Source organism: Rhineura floridana, chromosome 7 (genome assembly GCF_030035675.1).
Source record: "Rhineura floridana isolate rRhiFlo1 chromosome 7, rRhiFlo1.hap2, whole genome shotgun sequence".
In the NCBI taxonomy this organism is placed as follows: Eukaryota; Metazoa; Chordata; class Lepidosauria; order Squamata; family Rhineuridae; genus Rhineura; species Rhineura floridana.
The window spans coordinates 87,202,684-87,220,873 of record NC_084486.1 but is presented as its reverse complement, the minus strand read 5'-3'; the positions used below and the strand labels follow the sequence as shown (position 1 = coordinate 87,220,873).

At 45.2% G+C, this 18,190-nt stretch overlaps 1 protein-coding gene across 2 annotated transcripts in view; it reads left to right on the top strand.

The window, feature by feature from the left end:
* The first annotated feature begins 3,307 nt into the window (after positions 1–3,307).
* The window catches only part of LDB1 (LIM domain binding 1), an 81,186-nt gene continuing 66,303 nt past the window's right edge, over positions 3,308–18,190 (top strand). The window contains exon 1 of one of the 2 annotated variants that reach the window (XM_061636252.1): positions 3,308–3,689. In XM_061636252.1, coding sequence (XP_061492236.1) covers positions 3,665–3,689 — 25 coding nt within the window. In that variant the 5' untranslated portion in view covers positions 3,308–3,664. The remainder of the gene's footprint in view (positions 3,690–18,190) is intronic. The other variant, XM_061636251.1, reaches the window with a different exon arrangement.

Here is an 18,190-nt window from a genome sequence, read left to right as displayed (position 1 = left end):
TACGTTGGTTACATGACATCCTTATAAGTAAGAAATGTGCCCTGGGGGATCTACCGTCACACATAGGTGCACCATCAGTTCAACCTAACAATTGATCAAACAATTTTGTTGTTATTATGTGCCTTTAAGTCGATTATGACTTATGGCAACCCTATGAATCAGCGACCTCCAATAGCATCTGTCATGAACCACCCTGTTCAGATCTTGTAAGTTCAGGTCTGTGGCCTCCTTTATGGAATCAATCCATCTCTTGTTTGCTCTTCCTCTTTTTCTACTCCCTTGTTTTTCCCAGCATTATTGTCTTTTCTAATGAATCATGTCTTCTCATTAGGTGTCCAAAGTATGATAACCTCAGTTTCATCATTTTAGCTTCCAGTGAAAGTTCTGGTTTAATTTGTTCTAACACCCAATTATTTGTCTTTTTCACAGTCCATGGTATGCGCAAAGCTCTCCTCCAACACCACATTTCAAATGGGTTGATTTTTCTCTTATCTGCTTTTTTCACTATCCAATTTTCATATCCATACATAGAGATCCATACATAGAGATGAAACAGTAACTAGTAATTTTTATATAAAGTTGAAAAAGTGGGCTGGGTTTATATAGAGGTCCTTATAAGTTAGCATGAATGAAAAGAAAGGTCTAGGAAAACAAACAGAACTAGAAAAAATGCAGAGCAGAAAAGCTGCACAAATCTGCTCATACTAATAATACAACACTTATGAAGAAGTGCTAAAAAGGTTTAGACTTTTACATTTTAAAAAAGCACAGTTAAGGAGAAATATTATAAACTGATTATAAATAATATTTTCTTACCCTTGTATGCATTGCTAGAATTAGAGGGTGCAAAACAAAATTTGCACATTTTTTTATTTAAAAGCATATCTAAACCACTTAATTTTTTAAAATCTGAGCAGTGGACACTATGTACAATATAAAAACAAGCGTAGATTCAGATTGGACATTAGAAGGAACTTCTTGACAGTAAGGGCAGTTCGGCAATGGAACCGACTGCCTAGGGAGGTGGTGGGATCCCCTTCACTGGATGTCTTCAAGCAGAGGCTGGACAGCTATCTGCGGGAGATGCTCTAGCTGTGGATTTCCTGCTGTGAGCAGGGGGTTGGACTCAATGGCCTACAAGGCCCCTTCCAACTCTATGATTCTATGATTCTAATATCTATTACAACAAAAATATATGTTGATTGTGGCCTAATATAAGATAGTAAATGCATCCAGCAGTGCTTAGACTGGCTATATTTTGCTTAATCTTAAAAGCAGACTTCAGAGAATCTGGTAGGGAACTAGTATTGCTTGTGCTGTTATGTATTATAATCTACTTTCAGTCTGGATATTTTCTTGACACTGTCAGAAGCAGGTTATCAGGCTTAATTTGTAAAGAGAAATTGCCAAGAGCTAAGCATGCCTGAAAGCCAAATGTTGTGGACTAGATGCTTAGCCTCCTATGTTTGTATTTGTGGGCTACTGTCTGTCATTATTCAATGGCAAGAGAAATTAACTTAAAACTTATTTTAAAACTTAACTTATTTTTCATTTTGCAGTTTCAAGATAGAGTCTTCACAATTGAAAAGATTCTCAAGAGCTCAAATTCTGCTTCATATTTTGGTGTGTGTGTTTCTCTTTATGCTTTGATGAAGTTATAAGAATATTCATATAAAATATGACCAAAAATGTAAGAGATTGAGGCTGCAGATATAAGACTAATTCTTCAAACAACCAATATTGCAATCAAATTAATATTTATAAAAATTAATTAAGACTGAACTTATTATTGGTAATTTAATGACAGCCAGCATGATATAGTGACCAGAGTGCTGGACTAGGGCTGGGGAGACTCAGATTTTAAACATCACTCAGATGTAAAACTGATTGAGAGTGCTATGGGTCATTTCAGTCTAACCTACCTCACAGGGTTAATTGTGAGGACAATTGTCTTAAGTTCTGTGAAAGGAAAAATGGGTTATACTGTACATTAAATAAATGAGTAAATAATTTAAAGAACTGGATTGTAAACTGCAGTATGAAATTCAACAAGAATACCCTGTAAGTACAATATATAGGAAAAGACTGGCTGGGTTATAGCTCTGCTGAGAAAGATCCCAGCCATGACAGTAGATCACAAATTACATGATAGAAGACAGTCTCATAAAAAGGCGAAAGCCATTTTGTGTTGCCTTAGCAGAAACATTGTATCCAAGACACAGGAAGTATTAGTCCCGCTCTGCTTAACACTGATTGGCCCTCAGCAAAGAGAAATGTGTAAAATGTTGGCTGCTTACTTTTGAATCGGATGCAAAGAAAAAACAGAAGATTCAGAAACGAGCATCAGAAACATGACAGAGATATGGATATTAAGACAGGTGGAGAAAATTTGAAGAAACATCATATATTTATCCTGTACAGGAAAAAATATGGAGGGTTCAGTATCTTACTCCTCTTACTCCTGAGCAATCACCCCTGGAACAGGGCATATTGCAAAGGCTGCTTTTCCAGCAAGATACTGTGCCTCTTATTTAATAATAAAAAACAAGAGGTCATGCTTATTAAGTGGTGGGAAGAGCCATTTAGGTTGCATTTTACCTCTAAGAATAATTACTTTGGAACACAGGTAGGGATTTTGGTATTTTGTGGTGGTGTTTTGTTTTTTTGATATGGCAAATTTAATCCATGCCCAGCCGTGAAATTTACTTGCAATAATCAGAGCTGAGTCCTGGGAAATATGAAGCAATGATAAAGAAATGTGCTCCTGAGCATTGCAGAGTGCCTTTCTTTCGCCATTGAGTAATCACAGCCAGTCCCCACACACCTAATTAGCACAGTTTACAGGGTAGGTGGCAGGCTTTGTGGCAAAGTACAGAGTATATGGGCAATGAAGACAAATGGCTTGAGAAATCATAGAATCTGGGGAGGATCTGATGAAGAGGCTGGGCCAGCTGCAGCAGAGATTTGGTTAAAGAAGGAATCCTGCCTCAGTGCAAAGGGAGGGAGAGGCTGGCCCTTGATGATCTTTCTGATTTTATATGAGTTACCCCAACCATTCGAGCCTAAGGAAGATACACACACGTGATCCATGTCTATGCACCCTTACATGCACGCCTGCAAACATGCCAGCACATGCCTCCACACGAGCACACACACATATGCAAGCGCCGCGCCTGACTGCCAGCCTCCCCTCCCTGCGCGAGCCCGCCTAGGGTGGCTGCTGTGGCAGAGATTGGTGTGTTTTTCCCCATCTGCGTCACATGGCTGCCCCTCCCCCTCCGCCCTCCCCTCCCTGTCGCGACTCGGCTCTCGGCTCAGGTCACTTTGACAAGCTCGAGCTCTCTCTCCTCCCCTTTCCCCGCGCAGTTAGCATATTAATCAGCCCCGGGATCGGGTTCGGAGCCGATCGGAGCGCATCGTCTCGCGTACGGCGAGGCCAACGCAGCCCAACCCAGTCCAGCCCAGGACTCGCCGACGGGCGCAGGAAGAGAGGAATCGGGCTGCTTCGCTTGCTGCGGCTTCTGCGCTTCCCGGCGGGGAGGCCCCGCGATCGGGGGCGGCCTTGCCCAAGGGCTTGGCTGCGGTCTCTCCCAGGGCGGCGGATGCCAGGGCCCCGCCGAGCGGGCACGTCGCACCTCCCCTGCGCCGGGCCGGGCATGTGAAGATGTCAGTAGGCTGTGCATGCCCAGGTGAGTCTGAGCGCGCGGGGAAGGAGGAGAGGAAGAGATGGGGCGTACATTCTTCTCGAAGCCTGGGGGAATCTCCTTCCTCCCTGCCCCTGCCCGGGCCTCTCCGCAACCAAGAACAAACGGAAAACAAACCCACAGCAACCCCCTCCCCCAAAAAACCAGGGACAACATTTTTGGGATTACGGGGCTTCAGCCAAGAATGAGGCGCGGGAACCCTGGTTTTTCGCTGTAGGGGAACCTGCCATTGGTGTGGGATTAGTGCGTGTGCGCGCGTTCGCGGCAGGAAATTTTGTTTGCCACTCATAGCTGGTATCTGTTGGTAAAAGAGTCGGGGGCTCCAGCGGTGTGCCCAGTGCTGAGGTGAATGCCTGTTGGAGTTATGCTTCTGATGGGGGAGGGTTTCAGGGGTTGGGAGTGGGGCACTGTGTGGTTAAGAGGAATGCTGGGAATGGGGGGGGGAGTCGGGCTAGAGTAGCCAGATCAACATTACAAAAATAGTTGTGGGAGGGATCTGTTCTGTGTGACAGCAGTGGCTGTGTGGATACTGTTCTCTGATTGTGTGAAGGGGGGTTGTCCTGTGGGGACTGCATTCAGCAGTGAGGTGTAGTTATCCTAAAGGATATTGCTTTTCAGTGCGACAGAAGGAGCATGCCTTTCGTATCTACAAGGGGCTCTGAAACCTGAAAACCTCTCTTCAGTTTTAGGATAATTAATTCTGGTACTTCATGGCATGACAGTTCTCAAGGATGTGGTTTATTGGGGTTCAGTCTAGCCGGCATATGCTGGGGGGTAAAGAAAGGCCGGGGACGGAACTGGCAATTCCACCCCATGTATATGGTCTGCCTAGTGAACATCGCAAGACGTCACCCTAAGAGTCGGAAACGACTTGCACTACAAGTGCGGGGACACCTTTACCTTTACTAGCTTTGTGAGGTTAGGCTTTGCCTCCAAAGGTACTGTGAGACTCACTGGTTTTGGCACTTTTGGTTTGACCTGTGTGGCCCAGGGAGGGGATGAGGAAGTTGTTCCCCCCCCATGCATGGAGGGGCGGGACTGACTATTACCCTCTCAGCTCTGCTCTCTTTGAAGAAACTGTTGAGACCACATGGTTATTTGGCATTGTTGGATGTGGTCTCTTCGCCTTGCCAAGTGTCATAGCTTTTGAGGTGGGATGGGGGAAGAGGAGGACTTAGCTGGCTGATTAACATAGATGGGTTGAGCTGGCAGGGACTCAGCTCTGTGCTGACATGAGTCTCACAGAGCCATCCCTTCCACTTTGGGGCCTTCAGAGTGAAAACTTTCCAATAAGCCTGGGAATTGCTCTAGAGCTAGAAAGTTTAGCAAACTCTGGGTGCCCCTCAATATAGGCACCACAACTGTTGCTCCAGAGCTTTTAGAATGGTTGCCTTTGAGTACCCATAGTTCTGAAATGTGAAGTCAAGAATGGTCACACCCCATTACCATTTTGCCAGGAGTCGAGAAGGCTAAGATCTGGGATGAGGTGTATCTGAAAATAGGAATGAATAATGTATTAAAGATTGCTATTAAGAGGGAGCTGATGGCAGCACAAGGGCTGTCCCCCATAAACCAGTATACATCAAGGAATGATGGGTACTGATTCTCTCTGGTTTCTGCAGACTCTCTGTTACCTTATCAGTACGCTTTGTGTAATGCTATCTCTCTAAATGCTATGAGGGTGGAGTGGTGGTGGTCGAACACCTTCCTTGGTTTCTCCAAAGACATGTTTGACCTGACCAGGTTCAACCCAATTCCCCACCCCTTTCCTTTAGGACAGGATTGCTGCCCATGGCTCCTCCACTTCAGCAGCGCTTGACACAATCAAACAGATCATGTGGGTGTCACTGAGAAGTTAGGTTGCTTTCAGCAGAGCAGCCTGCTGTGTCTCGCACATGCAGTCAATGGTTCAAGAGCCTTTCCATTGCAGAGGCCTAGTTTGCGAGCAAGCCTTATCTGATGGCCTCTCATAACTGACAGTGGTGTGGCTTGACTCTGTGAGGATCTGTACATTATTCATATAATGTGTTGTATCCTGAGCTGAGGTAACATGGGTGGCCTGATAATGTCCAACTGCTCTATCTCGCAGTGACACACCAGTTTGGCCCAGATTTAGTAAGCATGCGTCAAGTTCCTCCAGTAGGCATGGGGCATTGCAGTATGTCTCTCAGCACACAGCAGCCTACTCTGATATGGATCCATGACTGTCTCACATTCCCTCATTACCTGCTACCTGTTGTCTGCTTGAATCTACTTCCCTGGTTGCAGCAGCCTCTGCTTCTAAACAACCCCCTTTCCTTTCCTTCCCCTTCCCTTCCCCCACAACCTACTCCTCCTCCATCTCCCGCTGGAAGCTGCCAGAGCGACTGCTGCTTCCTCAAGCAGAAAGTCACGTGCTCTCCTTCCAAAGCCAGGCCAAACATTTAAAGCACCAGGCACAGCATGGGTTTCTTCTCCTCCTCCTCCCTCCAGGCATTCCCACTTATCTAGCCCTGCACTGGCTCATCCTGTCTGTTGGCCAGCAGGCATGGGGTAGGCAGGGCACTCCATATCTCAAGGAACCTGCAGTCTGCCTAGGCAAAAGGTGTGCTGCTGCTCTATAATACCTGGCTTTTCACAGTGAATATTTATTGCATGAAGAGCCGCTGATGGAGAATGGAGGTTGATCTTTGCTGCATCTTTAGCAGGATGGCACTGTTCCTCCGCTCTTTATTTCTTTTCACGTTCCAGATTGGACGTGTGTGTGCCAAGGGGCTTGGTTTGATCCCATGTCCCCAAGATGTGTAGGAGATGACAAATGCTTTGTTGTAGCCATGCCTTGTCCCAAGTTGTGGCACAGCACTGTTTACAAACATCTTCCAATTGGCCTGGGGTTCAGAAGGCCCCACAGGAGAACCAAGTCCCCTTGCTAGAATATGCACTACATATTTTCTAGGTTGCAAAGGGGAAAAAAGCTGCTAGGGTTGTGTCTCTGTGCATCTTTCTTCCTGCTACAAGTGTAGATTTCCCCATGATTTTGCTCCTAGAGCCCATGACAGACTGTTTATTGGAATATAGAACAAACAAGCTCTGGTTCTGGCCTTCTGCCAGCTAGAAACATTTAACGAGCCTCTTGCGTGGCTGCTCTTATGGGGGGGTGCATTAACTTCGAGGAGTTTCCAGCTGTGGGTGCATTTGCCTTTAAAGGGGAAGCACTGGCATTTGTAAGCTACAACAAAAGGGCTGCCTCTGTGGGGCATTTCTCCATGTAGTGTAGCTCTATGTTTCTTCCATTCTCTCTAGGACATAAGGCAAGGCTAGTGCCTCACAATCATCCTGTAGAATGGAGGGGAAAATCTGATTCCAGCACTTACTGAGCATCTTGCCCTGCACCAATATTTTTCCTTGCCTTTCTCCAAATTCTCCCGATTTCCCGGAGTCAGACATTCTTCTTGATTGTTTTTTGTAAAGGGAGGGTGGCTATAAGGTGCATGATGCAGAAGGCCCTGATGGAGAAGGGGAATGTAATGAAGAGATTGGTGCTGGGTGTGCTGTCTTGTTGCCACAGTTACACCTGCAGAGCTATGCTATGCAGTGTGTTGTGTACCATATATTGAATTGCATGGTGAAGATTCTTGTGCAATCAGGACATCACAATAGTTTGTGTAGACAAGTATACATGCGTCTCTTTAACCCCAGGCAGTTGTCTGGAAGGTATGCTACAAAGCCTATGCAGTCGCAATGGTTAAGGTGAGTAACTCTGCTTGGGAAAGGACTGGAAATAGTTAGCTTTGTAAAGGTGTTGTGGTTTTGCAGTTGGAGGCTAAAAAAATTGGCTGATAAACCTGAGATCCTGATGTCTCATGCAGTATATTACAGGGCTCACTTGCCAGAGCCATTTGGATTTCTTTTCCAGAGGTATCCATTAACCTTCAGGCACATGTGGTGCAATACAACTTGCTTGCTTCCCCCACCCCTGAAACTCTAATCTGAATGATACAGGTCAGCAGTAGGGAACATCTAGCCTACCGGCTTGATTAGTCTCTGTAAGTGTCCGAATTTGGCTCGTGATGCTGTCTTCTCTAAGCCACGCCTACCTGCTTTACATTGGGTATCATATATAACATCAGCTGTGGGGCTGATGGGCTGCACTTGCAAACCTCTGTGCCTTTGCAAACCTCTCTGCGTATATTATAGGATAACCTGTTAGTAGCATGGAGGATATAGGAGTGCCTGCCTCAGTGCAGGAGATTAACCTTTGGGATGTTTCTAACTCAATAATCCTAGGACCACTCTCTCTGTAGACTCTGTAAAAATTCAAAGACCTACATAAGGCATGCATGGCCTGTTTTGATACTATATTCAAGCTATGCCTTTATGTTTTCTTTAGCAAAAATCCCTTTCAGACAGAGCTGAAGACAGGTGGTTCCACAGCCAATGCTCAGCATAGACTTTGGGCTGGTCAGATCTTGTAACTGACAAGAAAGGACTACCTTATGGCAGCCACAAAAGATATGTTCTGGCTTTTCTCAGGGTGGTAGTTCTGAGAATATCTAGCCAGAGCTGGGATACAGGGGCACTGCAGGAGCCCAACCGACTATCTTGGAGGGATTCCACAGCCTTTTTCTTTGTTACAGACAACAGGCACTCACTCGGTTAATAATGAGAATCCTGAAGACGGTTAATAATGAGAATCCTGAAGACGTTCCTCCCATTCAGTTATATTCCCGTGCTTTCACCACTGTTCCCCCCTTTTGTTTATTCACTGATACCCCACTCTTTAGTTAAAAAGACTTTCAGCCCAGGGTGTTTTTCAAAAATCAGTACTAAGTTCTTTTTCTATATAGGTTTTAACAACTGTCTTAAAGCAATACACTTTTTTTAAACTTCCAGTGCAGTTGCAGCACAAGGGGTGGACTGCCAAAGAGCTATTGTCTCATTTGGTGCAGAGAAGTGGTCTATAACACAGCTGGTGAAAGTATGAAGCCCTGTCTTTCTGCATTGCATGCTCTCCATTACCTGTTTGCACTTCTTCCATGACATGAATACAATCCCTTCTATTATTATTTGTTCAACAGTTGGCAATAGCCTTTTTTGTTTTACCAATTAATTTTTAATTTCATTTTATTTATGCACTCCTCATATTTTCAAATTTGTAAAGGTGGATGGGGGCAGGGATACCTGAGACTGCTCAGAAGTACTGTGCCAGAGAGCAGAGTCACCTATAATGTGCCACCCACTTTCATATTTGAACTGGCATTCCAGGATGATAATGGGAAATATTAAGTGCAGTGTGGAACTACAGTGATAATCCCACTTCCAACTGATTGGGGAGGACCAATGCCTCAATAGCACTAAAAAGCCATAATGTGGAAGAACCTTGGGTTATTGAAATGCTCTGCCTTCACTCTCCCAGACCCGCAAAGTTTATTGCGGGTCTGAGAGAGTTTATTGTGTGCATGCACACGGACATTCTGCTGAGACCCTGGTGAGAGGGTGGAATGTTGCAATCACCGAGGCATTAGACCAGTTGGCTCCGAAACGCCCTCTCCCCCTAAACAGAACTCAGACAGCACCATGGTATTCTCCATGGTTGCGAACCCTAAGGTGGGAGGTGAGATGGCTAGAGCGCCAATGGCGGAAATCATGCTCTGAGGACGATCAAGTATGGGTTAGAATGGCGGCGGCAGCCTACTGGATGGCAATGGGGGCAGCAAAGAAGGAGTTTTATGCTGCCTCTATTGCGTCCGCGGAGTGCTGTCCCAGGAGGTTGTTCCAAGTGATCCGAAGCTTGGTCGGTCCAGTTGCTCCAGAACCAACAGAACATGTTAGAGCCTCCTGTGATGAGTTTGCAAAGCACTTCGTGGATAAAATCAACCATATTAAGAGTACCATTCTCCATGCTATGGCCTCAGTAAATGAACCAGACACAGCCATTGGGGCCTTGGTGAAATGGGATCAGTTCCGGCTTCTCCCTTCTGATGAAGTGGACAAGGTGCTTTCCACTCTAAAGCCAACCACCTGCTTACTTGATCCTTGCCCGTCATGGCTCATTATGAGCTGCAGGGATAGACTGGGCGAGGGGATCAAGGTGGTGATAAATGCGACCCTTGAAGAAGGTCTTATGCCATCAGCCCTTAAGGAGGCAATAGTAACACCAATTTTAAAGAAGCCCTCCTTAGACCCCCTAAATTTGAACAACTTCCGCCCAGTCTCAAATTTACCATTCCTGGGTAAGATGGTTGAGTGGGTGGCGGTGAAGCAGTTACAAGCACATTTGGGGAAAGCAGATTACCTAGATCCATTCCAGTCAGGCTTCAGACCTGGATATGGGACAGAAACAGCCTTCGTTGCTCTGGTGGACAATATGAGGAGGGCGTTGGACAGAGGCGAATACACCCTCCTCATCCTCCTTGATCTCTCAGCGGCTTTTGACACCGTTGACCACAGTATCCTTCTGGATCGCCTGGAGAGGTTAGGTATAGGAAGCACTGTATTACAGTGGTTCCGCTCCTTCCTCTCTGAGAGATACCAGAGAGTGGCATTGGGGGATGAGGTTTCGGATCCTTGGCCTCTCGCTTGTGGGGTGCCTCAGGGTTCCATCCTCTCCCTGATGCTGTTTACCATTTATATAAAGCCGCTGGGAGATATCATCAGGAGATCCGACCTGCAATGCCACCAATATGCGGATGACACGCAGATCTATCATTTAAATCTTCAGCGCTACTGGCTGTAGAAACCCTATCCAAGTGCCTGGAGTCGGTGAGTGACTGGATGGGAAGGAATAAGCTAAAGCTGAACTCTGATAAAACCAAGGTACTGTTGGTGGGAGACAAGGGAAGATTGGGGGATATCGACCTGGTGCTCAGTGGGATACAATTGCCCCTGAAAGACCAGGTCCACGGTCTGCGGGTCATTCTTGACTCCCAGCTGTCTATGGAGGCTCAGGTTTCTGCTGTGAGCCAGGCGGCACTATATTAACTCCATCTGATATGGAGAATATGCCCCTACCTTCCCAACCATCTGCTCCGGTACATGTCCTGGTCTCTTCTTGCCTAGACTATTGTAACGCGCTTTATGTGGGGCTACCCTCAAAAACGGTCTGGAAACTGCAACTGGTACAGAATGCGACTGCTCACCTTATTAAAGGCAGCCGCTGCTGAGATCATATCACTCCAGTGCTGAAGGAGTTGCACTGGCTACCGGTAGTTTTCTGGGGCCAATTCAAGGTATTGGCTTTAACCTTTAAGACCCTATATGGTGCTGGCTCAGTTTACTTAAAGGAACGCCTTCAGCAGCATCATGGGTGCCACTCAACAAGATCGGCCTTGAAAGGCCTACTCGTTATCCCACCAGTCAAAGCAGCTAGACTGGTGAGGACTAGGGTGAGAGCCTTTTCAATTGTAGCCCCCACCTTAGGGAATTCTCTACCAAATGACCTCTGCCAGGCCCCCTCTATGATGAGTTTCTGCTGGGCTTTGAAGACCTGGCTGTTCAAACAGGCTTTTGAGGTGGGTTAGGTTCTGTAGGTTCTGTAGCTATTGGTTGTGATTTTAATGTGCTAATGTTTTTATGTTTATTGTCTAATGTAATTTATATTTTTTGGCTGTACGTCGCCCAGAGTGGCTGGACAACCTCCCAGATGGGCGACTAATAAATCCAATAATAATAAATAATAATAAATAAAATATTGGAAGTCAACTAATTTTATAAGTGATTTGCCAGAGATCAATTTGAAGTCAGAGATGGAATATTCACTTCCAAGTCCTGTTACTTTCAAAAACCAATGTTACAGTGGCCAGATGCTCTTATTACTAATCTTTGTAGGAGACATCACACCAGAAAATGGAAATCAAGTGTCTTGGGCCATCTGGTCAAGTGGGTGCATTCTGCAAAGGAAATACTACTTACAAATTAACTTAAATTGGGATGGGACAGGACAGAAATCTAGCAAATTTAAAAAATACAAATAGATTATGTATGCTCTGTGCTCCTTCTTCCCATAGAATTTGGAATATATTTGAGCAAAGAAAAGAGAGATGCAGTCTGTGGAAGCACTAGAGGGAGGGTGAAAGGAGCTGGGGGCCGAATAACCAACTTGAATAGAACTCAAAGAGTGTCCTCTCATTACCTAGAAGCTCTACTCAAAATCTTCTTTGAGCAGAACCTCTCTTCACAATTGTGAGGACCAGACACGTCATTAAAAAAAATATTCAGAAAGCTGAAATTCCCAGGCCAGATACCATGCAACATGGATAGGACCAGTGCAGATGTTCGTCGGGCATTGAACAGTTCTGCGTTAACTTAAAGGGAAAGTTCATCCTACTGAAATCTTGAAGTGCAATAGTTTTTGTTACTTCTCCTTTTGGATTGCCACTGAACTTGAAATAATCATACTATTTATTAGGCTGTATTAGGATTTAAAGTGTTTGAGATTCCCAAATGGCCTTAGAGCACATACACATACCCTGATTTCATGAGTGCTGACTCTGTTTAGAAATTGTCACAACCCATGTAGCCAGGGATAGTTCTGCTGGTATGTGGTGGTCCTGTGTAACAGATATTTGAAATTCCCCCTTTCTTATGGATCATTTTATTGCTTCCAATGAATTTCTCTTGCTGCTATAGAGTTAGACCGAAGGAGAAAGTGAGTGGAGGGAGATGATAGAGAACTTACTCCAGGCTACACCTCTATCCCTCTAATCCAAGATCCCCAGGTAACATTCCATAAGGCTCCATGTTACCTTTTGGCTACTGTCAGTTGCTTTCCATTAAGATCAAGGTGCCACTAACAATATTCAAAGTGATAAAACACCAGACAGATGTTGTTGCCTCTGACTCCCAAGGGATTACTGGTAAAGGATATTGTCTTTTGCAATTGACCATAATATTTAGAATAGGAAAGTCTACTCTTTAACTCTTTGGAGTCACTGGCCAGGGATGCAGGCATGGCAAATGGAGCCATTCTTTGTGAAGAGAGGCTGTGTGTGTGCAGATACCAGATGGTGGTTTATGGGTTAAGAACACTAAGTGAGATGGAAGAGACATCAGTGGTGCTGTTTGTATGGGTGAAATGCACAACAACATTGCTGACCAGAATAAGAGTATATTAATAGTGTTGTAACAGAAACAAAATTCAAAGTGATTTTGAAAGGCTGGAGGATTGGGCTGAAAACAACAGAATGAAATTCAACAGGGATAAATGCAAAGTTCTACAGCTAGAAAAAGAAACCAAATGCATAGTTGTAAGGTAGGGGATACTTGGCTTATCAATACTACATGCGCGAAGGATCTTGGGATTGTTGTTGATGACAAGCTGAATATGAGCCAACAGTGCAATGTGGCTGCAAAAAAAGGCAAATGCTATTTTAGGCTGCATTAACAGAAGTATTGTTTCAAATTGTGTGAAGTACTAGTTCCCTTTCTTTTCAGCACTGGTTAAGCCTCATCTAAAGTACTGCATCCAGTTCTGGACACCACACTTTAAGAAGGATGCAGACAAATGAACAGGTTCAGAGAGGGCAACAAGGATGATCAAGGGACTGGAAACAAAGTCCTATGAGGAGAGACTGAAAGAACTGGGCATGTTTAGCCTGGAGAAGAGAAGACTGAGAGGAGATATGATAGCACTGTTCAAGTACTTGAAAGGTTGCCACACAGAGGAGGGCAAGGATCTTTTCTTGATCATCCCAGAGTGCAGGGATAACCGGGCTCAAGTTACAGGAAGCCAGATTTCAACTGACCATCAGGAAAAACTTCCTGACTATTGGAGCAGTACGATAATGAAACCAATGACCTAGGGAGGTGGTGGGCTCTCCAATGCTGGAGGCATTCAAGAGGCAGCTGAACAGTCATCTGTCAGGAATGCTTTGATTTGGATTCCTGCATTGAGCAGGGGCTTGAACTGGATGGCCTCATAGGCCCTTCCAACCCTCCTATTCTATGAGTAAGAAACTGGGTCCTTCTAGCAGACGTTTGCAGAAACACTCAAGGAGGTGAGAGAGGCAACCACTGCAGTACATGTTTGCAGCGATAGTCTGGCATTTCATGACCTATAGATAGATACTCAGTTGTGTGTTGACTATGTGGAGATAAGGCCAGAATGCAGGCATGTTTCACTCAGGTGGTCCTGCTATGCTAAACTCTAATAACAGGAAATGTGTGTGCCTCTGTGTGTGTAACCAAACAATCAGAAGTATTCATGGGATCTGTATGGTCCAGATGAGTCTGTGATTGCCCAGCTGCTCCAAGAGGTATAGTTAATGTTGAAACATAGGAAGCTGCCTTGTACTGAATCACATAATTCTCTTTAAGTATAGCTCAGTATTGTCCACCCAGAATGACAGCAGCTCTCTAGGGTTTCAGGCAGAGAACATTCCCAGCCATACTTGGAGATGCCTGGGAGCTTTTGCATGCAAAGCATCTACTTTGTCACCGAGCCATAGCCCTTCCCTAATGACTAGGGCTGTATGGTTATGATTCTGCGGTAGAGTGACCAGAGATTGGAGAACCCTGTGCAGAGTTCATGGATGAGAAAGAACCGAGGAGATCCATGAAGCAGATTCTGGGGAAACTGTGAAGTCTCCAAAGAGAATGCTGGATGTGAGTTCATGAGACTGGAAAATACAGTACTGATCTATAGTTAAGCGAGTGATGCTTCTGCATTCTGCAGTTCCAGTTTGTCCCATAAGTGGATGCTGGAAAGAGATGACTTAGTTTGTGTGACAATAAGAGGGAAGTTTCTTACTATTCAGCAGCAGAGGAGGCAGCAGAGGCTGCTAGGGGCTGTTTGCAGATGAGGATAGGAGGTCATAGGCAGGGCTTTTTCTACATCTGGATGTAGCAGGGGCCAGCAGAAGCAGCAGGCAGAGTTTGCAGGGTGGAGGCAATGGGTGCTGAGTGGAGACAGGAATGGTGGATACCTGGTGGGGGGGCGAGTGAGCTGCTATGTCTTACTGGGCCACGCATGCTGCTTTCGCTGTGTGCACTCGGAACTGGAGCGGGAGTTAATTGGGAGCTGTCACATGCTGGGCACATGTGAGCCCCTGCCAGCCACACTGCAGCATCTAGCTCTGCTTTGCCGCTCGGCTGCCCAGGGAATTCACCAGCCAACCAGCTCAGAGACAAACACAAAGGAGCTTCCGTGCTGCCAGCCTGGGGGCACACACAGTGCTGCCTGGGCATGCAGCAGCCTTGGGCATAGGGAGGGGAAAGGCAGGGCCTTAGAGAGAGAACTGCAGGAGGCAGGATATGCTTCCTACTGGGACAGGCTGGGGCTAGAGTAAAATTGGAATTCCCCTCTGCCAGCCTGCCAGTCCCCCTGCCATCATTCATACGTTGTTTCTGCAGGCCAAGCCTTTGCCTAACTCACTCACAGCTCTCTGCATAATCAAACCATCTGCCCTGCATGTTTTGAGAGGAATTTCCCTGATGCTTGTGCTCTCCCTCCATACTGTAATTCTCTTGGAATAGCTGGAGAGGTATTACATGTAACAAAACACCATTAGGACAAAGCAGTTTCAGGAGGGGAACTGATCTGGAAGGACGGGCTGATTCTAGAGGCAGGGAGGGATGAGGAGGAAGGGGTGCTTAACCCATCTTCCACCTGCCATTTTTCTGTTGCAGCTTCTGTCCCCCTAGCCGCTCTTCCCATGGGCTTTCCGACACACATTTGCAAAGGCAAACTTGCTTCTGGACCCATGTGGGGGAGTAGCTGGGCAGGTTACCCCCTGTCCCAGTGCTCCAAATTACCCCCCCCCGAAGGTGCTTTGCTCTTGAGGTTTTGTTACACGTTTGCAGGTAATGTGTAGCTCCACCCTTAGAGACGAGTAGCTAAATTCTGCCGTGTCCCACATAATGCACTGGAAAGAAGAGTATCTTTTTCTAAGCCAAACTTGCTTCCTCATCACCTGGATTTTCTTGGCAAGTTTTTTCCTCTCCACACCTTGTGCTTTGCCTAGGATTGTGCACCCCGCCCATTCCCTTGGTGTCTGGGCACCCATCCCTGTGAAATCAATCTCAACATGGCACGCGTGTATGTGTAGGGAAACAGCAGTCTCTTAAAGGAGGTGTGTCACACGCCTACATTTCTGTATGATTTTGCACTTGTGGGTAGGCTCTGTTAGCCATCCCCAAGCTACACCACATACTTTCCTGGCTCTTGCTTTTTGCACACCATGATATGTGCTGCCTTCTCTCTGGCCTAGTATATTAGGTAAAGGATGTTCAGCTGGGAAAGATCTTGCTTTTCTACAGGGGTGGGCAGATACTTGCGGGATCTACTTTGTTTTTTACTAGAACCCTCAAAAGCCCTTAGAAGTGCTGGACTGGAGTTGACTTAATTCTCATCTAGTCCCTTCCTGCCCTAGGACATGATATTCTATATCACAGTGTGCCTAACCCTGTCCATTTTTTTTTCTTGGAAACGTCAACAGGAGCAACACAGCTTGTTTAGTGTTTCACTGCTTACCGTTAAGGAATTATTTCATTTGACCTAATAGTAGTTTAAAATCTTTTATTTTTAGCCTCCTTGGTGCTTAGGCTGAGCAATCACTTTACAACTTATTTTTGAAATGTTCTTAAACAATACAAAACTGGCAGTTTGCTCCCACTCTTTTGATATTTTCTCCATGCTTAAAGATACACATTAATTCAGCCTGTCCCAAGTACAATATGCATCTTAGACTGCAATTCCATACACGTTTATCTGTAAGCACCCCTAAACCCAAGTGAACATGCACAGGCTTGCATTGTCAGGCTGCAGTAAGTGCTTACCTGGAGTAAGCTCTGTTGAACCCAGCAGCACTTTCTTACACTAGTAATTTTAGCCTTTGTAGATCAAAGACCCACCTTTGACTCCAAACTGTATATATGCACAATAACTTTGTATCTCCACTCATTTATTTGTTTTTTAAAACCCTGACAAAAATTGTGGTGGTATGACTCACCAGTTAAAGACAAATGTCTTAGGCCTTTTGTCATCTTTGTTGCTTTCTTCTGACTCATTTCCATCTTCATGTCAGCACCCTTCTTGAATTGTGATGCTCAGAAGTGTTGCCTACATCTGAGCAATGTGCTTTTTCGGTTTCTAAGACTTGTTCTTTGTGGCTTTTGGAGACTTTCTCACCTGGAGTTTAATTCTCACTAGTTGCTAACCTAGAACAAAAGCCCTCCATGGAATAATGTGTGATGCACTTTCCTACTTCCATTGCATATGTTTCCCACCCATTCCTTTTCATTGCACAGAATGCTTGAATTCTGCTTACCTGCAACAGAGTTTACAATTATATTTTGGGAAAGGGTGCACAAGGAAAATTGCAATGAGAGCATGTCTCATGTTTCACATAACAAAACTACCAATCTGTAGGCCAGGATATTGGTCAGGATATATTCCTCATATCTATTTAGCCTCTAGAACTGCGAGTGTATGTGATTCAGTGAGGTGAAAGGCAGAGTGGACTCAGCTTTGTAACCTCAGCAGCTTGACCTTTCCTTACCCACAGAACATCCCATAGGAGATTTAAAAGGCAGCAGGAGCAGTCAGGGGGATCTGCTTGCAAAATCCAGTTTGTGGATCCTTTGACTGCAGTCTTATCTCCAATAGTATTCATTTTCCTTCACCTACCAGCATGTTGCCAAGATTGTCTGCTTTCCCAAACAAACTGACTTTACCCTGAGCTTTTTCTTCATTCATTGGCTGACGTTGTTCTGTCATGGACAGGTTGCCATAGGACCAAGATCACTGGTTTGTTCTATATCCCTATGTAGCCCTATATTGGGATAGCCAACATGGTGTCTTCTAGATGTTTCTGGATTACAACTCCTATTATCCATGACCCTTGGTCATACTGGATGGGTTGATGGAGTTGCAGTCCACAACATCTGGAAGGCACCATATATTCTACTCTCCACTGTCCTCTGTGCACATATTTCCTTCCAGTATTTGATGGCGAGATTCTCTACTGGTTTTGTTCATGGTGTAGCAATGTAGTATTTACTCTGTAGTCATTCTGGACAGGGACTCGGTGTCACCCATTTTATTGCTGATTTAGATTTGCCCTTCTTCATCTGTAGGTTGGACATTCCAGATAACAGAGTCTTCACCAACAAAGTGTCATTTGTGGGGCCATGGAGTGTATACCATCTTCATGAAATAAATTTAAAGGGAGGCAGGGAAACTAAGGAGATTGGGTATGTAATGTGTGCCCCAGGGATGAGGGACAAGAGAGGGACTGCCATTGGCTAAAGAAATGAAAGAGACTGGGGCTTGTGAAAAATCTAGAACTGAATGGCATGTTTGGATCCTATTGCATGAGCTTCACTCATGCGATGAAACTAATATGTTATGGGTCATATATCTTTAGATCTGTTGGAAAAGGCTGGGATCAACCCATCATGGTTTCCTTTCTATTTTTATTACTTCAGCTGCAAAATGCAAGTAATAATGACCTGCCTCACAAAAGTGCTGTGAGTGGACATGGTAAGGACTGTAAAACTGTTGGCACCAG